We start from the raw sequence: 10,488 nt of genomic DNA, 5'->3' as shown, positions 1-10,488 counted from the left end.
TCATGCTTGAAACCTCCACTCGCCTATGTTTCTGTAAATTATACCCTATATAAGGCTGGCTGATTTCACGCTCTCTCCTTCCTTTCCGCACTGTTCATGCGCTAATTTTCCTCACCTTCGATCGGTTGTTGCTTCACACTTTGGCCTTCCCACGATTGTTTCCGTACCTCTCTCTGTAAATGTAGATCTTTGATTTTTTTGCCTGTTTATTTTCTCTGGTGGTTTCCGGTTAGCCGGTCACCCTGAACCCATCGCACGAAAAACAAGGAAAGGATCTCTCTGGCTCCGATCCTCCCACCGCTTTGACTAGATTTATTATTTTGTCGCTCTGGAAAATTCTCTCAGCACCTCTCTTTCTCTCCCGATTCATCTTCTGTGCTCTCCATATGGGCGTAAAAAACATCCCCTTGCGGCCTTTTTTGCCCGTCTCCACCTCCACCGGCCCTCCACCACTCTCCTCGGCCACACTTCTCAGAGCGGCTAGCCACGAGTTTCCCTCGCACCGCCGGACTAGGAGGGATCAATAGGAGTGGAGGGAGCAGCGGCGCCAGCAGGGAAAACAGGCTGCACGTGAGTTGTTGCTGGCTTTGGTCTCGCAGAGTTGGTGCCGATGTGATCCAGGCCGAGCATCATGGCGTTGGAGCTAGCTTGAGGAGAGAAGGAGATGATGTTTCATAAAGTGGGGCTGGAGGGCTTCATCGCCCATCAGGTCTCCCAGAAGTTTCACCCCTGTTGAGATCTCCATCGCCGGCGAGGCTTCCACTTTTTCTGCACCTCCTCTTGCCTTCTTGATCTGGTTCTCTCTTCTACGCAACCTCCTCCTCTCAATCGCTACAGTGGCTGGTGTATGGAGGCGGCCATGACTATAGGCATTCCCGATCCAACACCTATGTGACTGCTCGAGTGTCGTGCCAGGTCAGGCCTATTTTGGCTCCTCCAATGCCTGATCTCTCTCCCCCGATTGTCTGTTCTATGCATAAGCCTACCTTCAAAATCAATCTGTTATTGGATACTTGGTTTGTCAAGTGAAACATGTGTTGTTTTACTGTTCAGTGCAATTGCTCAATAAACTGAACCTTTTCTAAATTTGTTGCAGGCCTTTCCTTGCCTGGGTATTAGTCTACCCAAAGAGAATTTGAACTGAACCATGTTCTGCCCATGGATAAGCAAGCGAGCAGGCTGAAGAATTTCTGATTATTTGCATAATCAATGGATAGAAAGTTACTCTGATATCTCATTTATGTTATAAATGTGTTTGAATGTTTAATGGTGTTGGCTCATTATTACCAGACCTGAAATTAGACACTGTAAAATTAAGGATTATCTGGTGGTGCATAACAATGTTCTTTGATTAACGTATTAAACCAGTCATGTCTGTTTGTAAAATATGTTAACTGTAGACGCATATGTATTTCCTCACTTTAATTCCAAGAGTTACTTTTTCTACATTTGCGTCATTTAAACTTCTGCTACTTCAAAATGAAGGTATAGTTTCTCTTAACAACTTGCTTTGTTTAGCATAAACTGCCCAGATGTAGCTACTTCTGCATTTCCTCGGGTACTTTCGATATAAGGATCAGTATATGTATTTTTATTGTAATGTTTTACTTCTCTATTTGAATCTATTTTAAAGCTGTAAAGTCATTTCACTTTGCACGTTCGAGTTCATATTAGCAAACTGATCTTCACTCTGTCTCATTTTGAAATGATTATTACCAAGGTAAAACTATAACACATAGCTTCAGTAAGTTTCTTCCAGAAGCTAGCTTCAGTAAGATTCCGGTTTTTTCCTATGTGTCTACCTTCCTGCCATAGTTATCCTTTATATTTTGTGAATTTCATGACCTAATTGGCATCCTATAAAGAGTTATCTCATATGTTCCATGGCAAACTAATATACCTTTCTTATGCCCAACTCCTGATTGAATTGTGTTTGTCCGTGCAAGATGGCCACCTCTCGCCACGTGTGTCCGGCGTCAGCAGCCAGTATTTGTGCCTGACACCTCCTGGAGCCCTGGACTCAACATGGATCGATCTGGGCAATAGTCTTTTTCAGATCAGGTTCGGGAGCTTCTCCAAGAATTCTGTGAGGTGATGCTATAAGGCCTGGACAGAACTGTGAGGAATGATTAGTGCTGCATTTAAGAAAATTAAATAGCTGTTGTCCCGAATTAATTTCCCTCCAGGTATGTTATGAACCCCTTAGTATTTGTCATCCTCTCATTTTCTTCACTCCGCGAATTGCCATACAAGATACATAGTTTCGTTACGAACTGTTGATGCTCTTTTTCAAAAAAAAAAAAACACAGACATTTTTTTTTCACATTATTTAATGATCTCATTTAGGGCGATATGTTTCATGGCTCTATAATATACCATTTTTACTCTCTGCAATAAATTCCGAGTCTGTGGTTAGGAGTGATTTATGTTTTTGGTCTGACAAGTAACCAACCAAACAGTGGCTTAATAACATTTTCCTCAAAAAATCAGGAGCGTAGAGGCACTGTACCGAAATAATCATTGTTAATGATGTTTCAAACCTCTGCCTTCTACCATTCACAATACCATGTGAAATGACAATCAGATTATATTATTCATATTTGCCACATAATTATGTAAGAAAGTTATATGAGGTAGTGTTAGTTGGTTATGGTGCCGTCGTCAGTCGATCTTTTGTGATAGCTCCACCTTTCACTTGCATATGCTATACCTGAAAATATTTTTGATCTACTGGGTTTTTTGTCGGCTTAACTTTACAAGTTCTGATCTCAAATATGTGAGGCAAAACTCACCCGTGGTGTGGGGTCTGATGACTTTAATCGTTTCACTGCTAGGTTCAGGCTCTATAAAGGGCCTTTTTTTATAAGAGATGAGATCACAAAACTTTATATTCATTAATAGTTAGGTCCGGATTCTGAATTCTCAGCGATTCTTAATAGTTATGTATATCTGTATTACAATTTGGGTCTTTGTCAAGTCAACATCCATTGGTGATTTGCTATTTCCGAAAGCTCAATTCAGGACGACGATTTCTCGCCATTTTTCCACTTCAGTCCTTTTCAAAGAACATCTGTCATCTCGGCGAAAATCGTTGCACTAGCTTACATGTAACCTTATTTCTATTGTGTTTGTTCTTGCATTTTTAATAAAGTATGCAGATCATATGTGCTTACCTAATTGGTTTTACTTTTACCTGTTCCTTTTTTTTAAAAGTATCCTCTCTGCCGCAGGCGTCGAGTTGGGCCGAGGCTTCAGATATTTCGCTCTGAACTGCACTCATCATTGGTAGGTTTTTCTGTTGCTTGGCTATATGTACATGTGTTGGTTCACATATAAGGTTTTTTTCTATGGAGGTTTGTCCTCTCATGTTCTTGCATTACTTACAGGTGCTGATTGCTCTAAACAAATTACAGTGCCAGAGTTATTCTTAAGCACTTAAGTTCAGGTGTTTGCAGAAGTTAGCTAGAGTGGTCAAGTGTTACCTACCCAAGCTGGTACATTTTCAAGGAAGATAGGCCAGCTAAATTCAGGTGTTTGGAGCTACAGATATTCGTTGCCTAGTCTACTTACAAGAGCTGATGCATTTTCGACGAAAACAATTTGGATAATACTTTTGATTAGCAGCTACTTCTGTATTAATTATGCTGTACTTAGTGGTTTCTGTTGTCTATCGGTTTCCATTGGCTTTTGAGGCTGTAATGAACTTGCTGAAGGCTGTCTTTTGCTTCACCTATCTTAAGTTGTCTCTATATTGTATAACCCGCTGTTCTATATATTCATATTTAGTTTCTAATTTGCTATTTCAGTTCCAACGTATTTACATACACAAGGTAGAATCGAGCGTACTAATCAAAACGGAAACAAAATAAAACATCATAGATGATACTTTCTCCAATTTAGAAAAAGGAATATAGAGTTAATTAGAGAATTTTCATCTACGAGCTCAAGAAAGAGGAACATACCAGTTGATACTGAATTGGCTCCTGCTTTCCACTGCTCAGTTCCTATTTGTCCACGAGCTCACCGATATGATCCGTGACGGCAAGGTGCTGAATTCCGACCAGTGATACTGCCCGCCCCATCGTCAATGGCTGCGCCATACTCTAGGTGGTAGGTATTCATTTCCACAATGCAAAAATTGCAAATATGCTACTGCCAGAACCACTCTCCTTCAGCTAGATTACAAGAAAACAAGAGGCATTCACGAAATTAGAAGTGAAACTGCATTCATCTACTCTACTAGCGAAAATCAATTCATCTTCCCTGCTACAGTCTTCATATCAGCTAGCGAAAATGAATTATTGTACTATGCCAAACAGCTAATGCTAATCTACTTTTACTACAACAAGTAATCCTGTTGGTGACCCAACCTTCTGAGGCTATCACCAGCGCGGGTGCTTTTAGAGCCGCTAGATTTTCAACTTAGATGATCTGCGCCCTCCATTTGGTCTGATCGGTGAGTTCTTTTGCCACTTTGCTCTATATCTTCTCTGTCTGACATTGGGTCCCATCTATTACGAGGCCACACTTCACAGTGATAGGTATAACTGGTTAGTGTAAAAAGTAAACAAAAAAGACACCGCTTTGCGCCCCACCCCCGACCCCGCAGATGAGCCCTGGCTCCCAGCCCTCTTTTTCCTCTTCACTTTCTCCAGAGCTCCACGCCCGCCGCCGCTCCCCTCATCGCCTTCGTACCCGCCGCCGCTCCCTTCAGCGCCTCCTCACCCGCCGCCGCTACCCACTCCCGTACCAATTCTCCCTTGCAGCGGCGCCCAAACTCGCCCTTCCGTTACCGCCTCCAAAGGGGAGGTAGGTGGTGGGTCTGCTCCCCATGGTGAGCAGGGCGACGACGGTTCCCGGCGGCCGCCACGACTACTACGCCTCCGTAGATGCCGTCGGGCCGGCTGGACGCCACCCCACGCGGACGCTCCCTCCCCACGTCCCTGTGCTCTTTCCTGAGATGGCTCTGCAGACTAGGGTTCCTGGCGGCTGCCGTCGTCGATGCCGTCGAGTCGGCTGGGCCCCATACCTGGCGGACCTTCCCTCCCTTCGCGTCCTCCCCAACAACCCAAGAATCTACCCAAGGCTTCGCCGATTCCTCCCGCATCGATCTGTGTTCTAGCAAGGAAGTATGGCGGCCAGCTCCGCCATGGAGTGGGTGCGCCCACCCGCTCGATCTAGAGTGGTCACGTTTCTTCTCTCGAGGTTCATCTCCGTATTTACAGTTTCCCCTTATAGATGAAATTGTGTGTTGGGGCAGCAACGACCGTATCTTGCTATGTCGTGAGCATTTTCCATCGTTGGTGATACTAGAACATGAGCTAGAGCAGCTGGCTTTTACTGCCTTGCTCCAAATTTCAACTCTGCTTATTTATTTTACTGAAGAACAAACATGTATACTTTAGAGTGTACCCAATTCGTTCCTCACATGGCCCCTAATCTAAAGATACTTCAGGGTGTAGCCAAGGTGTTCCTCACATGCTCCCTAATCTAAAGAAATGTGCACTGCGATTTATCAGTTCTTTCCTTTATTATACAGTACTGTTTCTGATGTATCAACTAATGCATAAGTGAATGTGCGTTATGTGGAACTAATGAAACTTGTGGCAAATATAGTGGAAACTGAAATATTTTACCTTGATCGTTTGGTTCCTTGATTTTTTCAGATTCAAGAAGTTCACTACTGTTACAGTGGAAGCCAGTGAGCGTGGCGGCAGCTGTAGTTGTTTGGTTGATTCGGCCAACCGAGTGCGTCCTACATAACTACTACTGCATGCAAGGGAAGCAACGAGGTGTTCTTTCTTCTCCAAATGTCCCTAATCCAAAGAAAGGTGTGCTGCCATTCAGTTTTTTTCTTTATTAGGTAGCATCATTTCTGTCCTATGATGGTATCATATTCTGAGAGACCGATGAGAGAGCTTACGTGAGATCAATAGGGAGGGAGGGAAGTTACGAAATTCACGGTAAACATAATGTGAAATTTGGTGGGTGTTATTATCTGATACTTTGATGCTCAGATTCAAGACTCCTCATTACTTCTCCTGCCTGTCATGAAATCAGAGACAACTTGAACAACTTCATACTCAAAGACTGTGGTTATCAGCATCTGAACTCCAACCAATGCCCCATCCCTTGAAAAGCGCCCAACTTCTCCTTTCCTAGGATACATTTCAAATGTGTTTATTGTCTTGCTTTTCATGCAGTATATAGTATTGGAGAACATATTAGTGTCTTCAGTTGTTTCTGGGTCTCTATACTTAAAATGTCCACAGGCAAAATAGGAGGTTCCCCACTAGACAATCCAAAGTGTACTATAAACTTCGGGGCCATTTTTTCCTTTATATTTCGAGCATAAATCTTGGTATACAGCCTTGAGTATCATAGATAGTCTAGATCTGGTTGTCTCTGAACTGACTTTCATCTCGAAGTTGTTCAAAGTTAAAAAAATTCAGAATCCACACAATTAAGTTTGTTGTTTCCTGAAGCATCAAAGTTTGGGTCCAGACCTACGGTGATCTGCTCTTCTTCACTATCAGTGGTGCTCTCCAAACCACTAGATTCAACTACGGATCTACTGCCACTTTTCAATCCTAAAGTTGACGAACCTTTCGATGTTCGAGCAAAATTTGTGTTCTCTTTTGGCCCACTAGGAGCACTAGCTCTGTTACCATCTTCACCCCTCTTTGTATTTATAGTTGCATTCTGAGATCCATAATTAGCATGAACCCCCTGAGTGGCATAATTCCGAGCTTGCTAAACTCTGACATTTATCTGTGGACCTGGGAAATTCGGTAGCGCTCCTGCACTTAGCAGACTGTTGATTTGCTTTAGGAGGAACTGGTTGGTTGATTAAATCGTGTGCAATAAAAGGCTTCAAGGAACTCTCATGGGAGTGAAGTACTGATATCTCATTTCACAATTTGAACAGATGTCCAAAATGTTACCGGCCAGGCTGAACTCGACTGATGAAGATTGAAAGGTCTAACATGAGCAGCTTTCCTTTCCTGCTGGTAAGGGTATTCATATATATTGTTTCTCTTAGGAACATGGGCTTCCGAGTAAGCCGCAAATAAGTAATAATGAGATCCTTCCGAACTGATTTGTATGCATTTGCATCTTGTGGAGAAACTCTTGATATGATGTGCAAAAATCGAATATTGTATCAAGATTCCAAAATTATATCTATTTCTTATTTAAGGCAGTTGACTATCTTTCATGATATCCCCTTTCTAACATATAGCATTGTGTTTCTATTTGTTATAAAATCAATTACAGTCGAAGAATCAGGAGATAATAGAAGGTGTAGAAAGCTACTGGACGGTGTTAAAGCTGCTAGACTGGACGTCTAAATTTGGCATGTATTTCCCTTTATATTTGTTAATGTTAAAAAAAATCATGGAAATTAATTTTGGATATCTTTAAATTGGTTATATGTGTGTTCAAGCACGCAAATGATTTGTGAGAGGAACATCTTATGTCTTATCTGTCGTACTTATTCTCACATTAGCATATATGTGTAGAAACTGTCACCATAAAATTAATTATAAAGTGTTTTTCTGATGGACTATTTCCTCATATTCTATGTTACTTTCCAATTTTGGTAAACATTTAAGCAAACTATATTTACTGTTTCTAGCTCTTCCTCCACATGTGACTATTTTACGTTTCTCTGTGATATGAGATAGTACTTAAGAATGTCCACCTGTTGTGGATTACACTCGCTAGCTATCACTATCATGAGATGATTTACGGATTTTTTGTGTGGTGTATACAAAGAATTCATGAGTGTGTCACCCAGATTTCTTAGTAAAGTGTCCACTAATCTGAGGCTAAATGATGTAGCCCTACCCAAGGTCGACACTACATCAAGACCGACAAGCCCTCCTCGTGGCCCATTGACACGAGCTCGAGCCAAAGCCCTACATCAAGAGGTGAATTCGCTCCTTTCCACGTATGCATTTGATACCCCCTTGGATGGCATGCTACTTCATGCAAATACCCTATGTTTAATCAGGTACATCGACCAAGACGCAAGCCATTGGAGAGAGAGCTGGAAATGAAGAAAATGGAGCTACAGCACCCCAGCCGGAACTTCCGCCCTCCAGGACCGGAACTTTCGGCCAGATGCCTCCCAGATGCTTCCAAGATGCCCTCCAGCGCCCAGGAAAAAGCATCAGGCCGGAACTTCCGCCCAACTTCCGTCCACCGGAACTTCCGCCCAAGTTCCGCCCAAGTTCCGAAATTGCACGAAAACTCCCCTGGATGTTACTGCGAGGAAATGGACGATTTCCGGAACTTGGCCGGAACTTGACCGGAACTTCCGGCAAGACCGGAACTTCCGGCCCGCAGGACCGGAACTTCCGCCCAGGATGACCGGAACTTCCGCCCTACCGAACTTCAGCAAAACAACACTTTTCAGCGTGTAACTTATCCCTTCGCCCCCACCTATAAATAGCCTTGTTGGCTCAGATCTGAGATTAGACTTGATGTGAAATTAAATCTGAGCTTAGCTCACCCTTGTGAGAACCCTACCTAGATCTTTGATCTTGTACCCACCCGGGCTCCTTGTCGACTCGTGAAGATCTCTTTGGCGACTTCTACCGACTTGTTGGTCTTTTGCTTGCACTTCTATAAACCTTCCGGTCTTTTCGCCCTTCTAGATCTCTCGGGATTCGACTTGTCGATCTCTTTGCGGGACTTCTACCGGAAGGTCTTTTCTCGCAACCTCTATCGAGTTGGTGGTTCGGGCCAACGAGGGAAAACCGATTGTGTGCATGTGTGTGTTGTATCCCCACGATTCCCCTCCGCGTTCGTCGTGTTCATCGCGTTCATCCATCTCCCCCACGAGTTCCACCCAAATCCGTGAAGATCGGGCACATCCTTGGGCTTAGCCCTTATCATATGGTATCAGCAGCTCTTTGGTTGCCACGGATTTGATCCCCACAATCCCCAATTCCACCAATTTCGCCCAAAAAAATTTCCAAATTTTTTTCCCAAAAAATAGCCCCAAATTGGCCTTGGATCGATCTCGCGATTTGTTGAGTTTTTGGTGGTTTTGGTCCAATAGAAACTTGTCTTTGGTGTTGATCTGCAATTCCCCCACCTTCCCACCGCTTTTATTGCCAAATTTTCCGCGAATTCGAAGATTTTCGGCCCGGATTTCCGCCCAAATCGAAGAACAGCCCACAGATCTGATTGCGACCGGAAGTTCCGCCCGGCAGAACCGGAAGTTCCGCCCGGGACCGGAAGTACCGCCCCTCAGGACCGGAAGTTCCGGCCAGCCGAAATTTTGACAGCATCCTTCGTTTTTCGTTTTGGCACTAACCCCTTGTGTTTGGACTTCGGTTTGTGTGCCTTTCAGCTACCACAAAGCTTCCGCAACATCGACAACGACGACGGCACCCGGTTCATTTGACACCTCCACCATAGCAAGTTCAAAGTCGTCGGCCACCATCATCAAGTGGTATAACTTGCTCCTAACTTGTAGCCTTAGCCTCTTTTGCGTACCTTTCCTATCGAGAGTGGCTTTCTAGTGTTGCGAAGCATTGCGCAAGCGTCCCGACCGTGAGGGTGTGCGTGTGTTGAGCAAAGCTACGAAGCAAGCTCGTGTGAAAAGATAAGCAAAAGAAGTGTGACATACTTACATAGATAGTAGCATCCTTGCATAGTGAGAAAAAGAAAGAAAAATACAAAAGGAGAAAGAAAAAGAGTGTGGTGACACCTATACACAAAAGAGTCCAAAGCTTATAAGCAAAAGAGAGAAAAGAGAAGAGAGGCGTCTTGCGCAAATCTAGTTGCTTCTCAATTTTGCAACCAAGCCACGGTCTCTCTTGCGTTAGCGTGACACCGAGCTAGTAGTCTTCGCTAGGACCAATTTTGTTCGTGCTCATTTTCCAAGTCGCGCTAACCCCATTTTGTCCCACGCGTGTGTTCCACCTTGTGTATGCCTTTTGTGATCACCGCCTTTGACTTGTGACTTTTGGATCTTACCCACTTTTGACAATAGACTTTTCGTTTGGTTCTTCCATTTGGCTTTCCATATCCATACCTAACACCATATAGAGTTTTTGTTTTGTGTGTGTGCATACATATCGGTTGTCCTCCGCCTTGAAACACCTTTTCGATTTTGGTTTGCAAGTTTTGACACTTTTGGTAGTCTTTCCTAACCACCCACCACATAGTTCTTGTTTTAGTTGTAACCATGTCTAGTGGAGAAGGGAACCAACTACCGATGACGCGGCATCAACATTGGATAGCTACTCAAGCCGTCCACGCCAAGCTCAATCAATTTGAAGCCATGCTCAAGGATACCAATGTCCGCTATGAAGAAAGAGCTCAAGTGCAAAGGAATGACCTCAACAATCAAGTTCAAGACCTCAATGAGAAGATTGAAACTCAAGGCAATGAGTTGAAGGCAACACTCGCAATACAAGGTCAAGAGACAAGGGAAATGAAGACGGCGTTGGACAATATCCTTCATACACTCAA

General features: G+C 43.6%; 1 protein-coding gene and 1 long non-coding RNA gene across 4 annotated transcripts; both read left to right on the top strand.

Moving 5' to 3' along the window:
* Positions 1–376: 376 nt before the first annotated feature.
* Positions 377–3,740, top strand: LOC124682755. The gene is made up of 4 exons (XR_006996415.1): positions 377–915; positions 1,097–2,186; positions 3,231–3,285; positions 3,387–3,740. It is a non-coding gene; the product is annotated as an uncharacterized LOC124682755 (long non-coding RNA).
* A 910-nt stretch (positions 3,741–4,650) lies between these two features.
* Positions 4,651–7,892, top strand: LOC124685237. Of its 3 annotated transcripts, none has more exons than XM_047219577.1 (4): positions 4,655–5,205; positions 5,667–5,831; positions 6,929–7,010; positions 7,843–7,892. In XM_047219577.1, exons 1-3 carry the CDS (start codon positions 4,890–4,892, stop codon positions 6,964–6,966), a joined length of 519 nt encoding a protein of 172 aa, XP_047075533.1. In that variant the 5' UTR covers positions 4,655–4,889; the 3' UTR covers positions 6,967–7,010; positions 7,843–7,892. The 3 variants fall into 3 exon arrangements, with proteins under 3 accessions (XP_047075540.1, XP_047075533.1, XP_047075526.1); XM_047219570.1 differs by lacking the exon at positions 7,843–7,892 and adding an exon at positions 7,276–7,560; XM_047219584.1 differs by lacking the exon at positions 7,843–7,892 and having other exon boundaries at positions 4,651–5,205; positions 5,667–5,792; positions 6,929–7,269.
* The last annotated feature ends 2,596 nt before the right edge of the window (positions 7,893–10,488 follow it).

Source organism: Lolium rigidum, chromosome 1 (genome assembly GCF_022539505.1).
Source record: "Lolium rigidum isolate FL_2022 chromosome 1, APGP_CSIRO_Lrig_0.1, whole genome shotgun sequence".
NCBI classification, from domain to species: domain Eukaryota; kingdom Viridiplantae; phylum Streptophyta; class Magnoliopsida; order Poales; family Poaceae; genus Lolium; species Lolium rigidum.
Note: the sequence above shows the minus strand (reverse complement) of the source record. Positions and strands in the feature narration are given on the sequence as shown.

Excerpts from the sequence above, each read along its gene's own strand:
- LOC124685237 (XM_047219577.1), top strand. The coding sequence starts at position 4,890 with ATGCCGTCGGGCCGGCTGGACGCCACCCCACGCGGACGCTCCCTCCCC. Across the intron at positions 5,206-5,666 it reads GTCACGTTTCTTCTCTCGAG|ATTCAAGAAGTTCACTACTG; the intron begins GTTCATCTCCGT and ends TGATTTTTTCAG. Across the intron at positions 5,832-6,928 it reads TGTCCCTAATCCAAAGAAAG|ATGTCCAAAATGTTACCGGC; the intron begins GTGTGCTGCCAT and ends CAATTTGAACAG.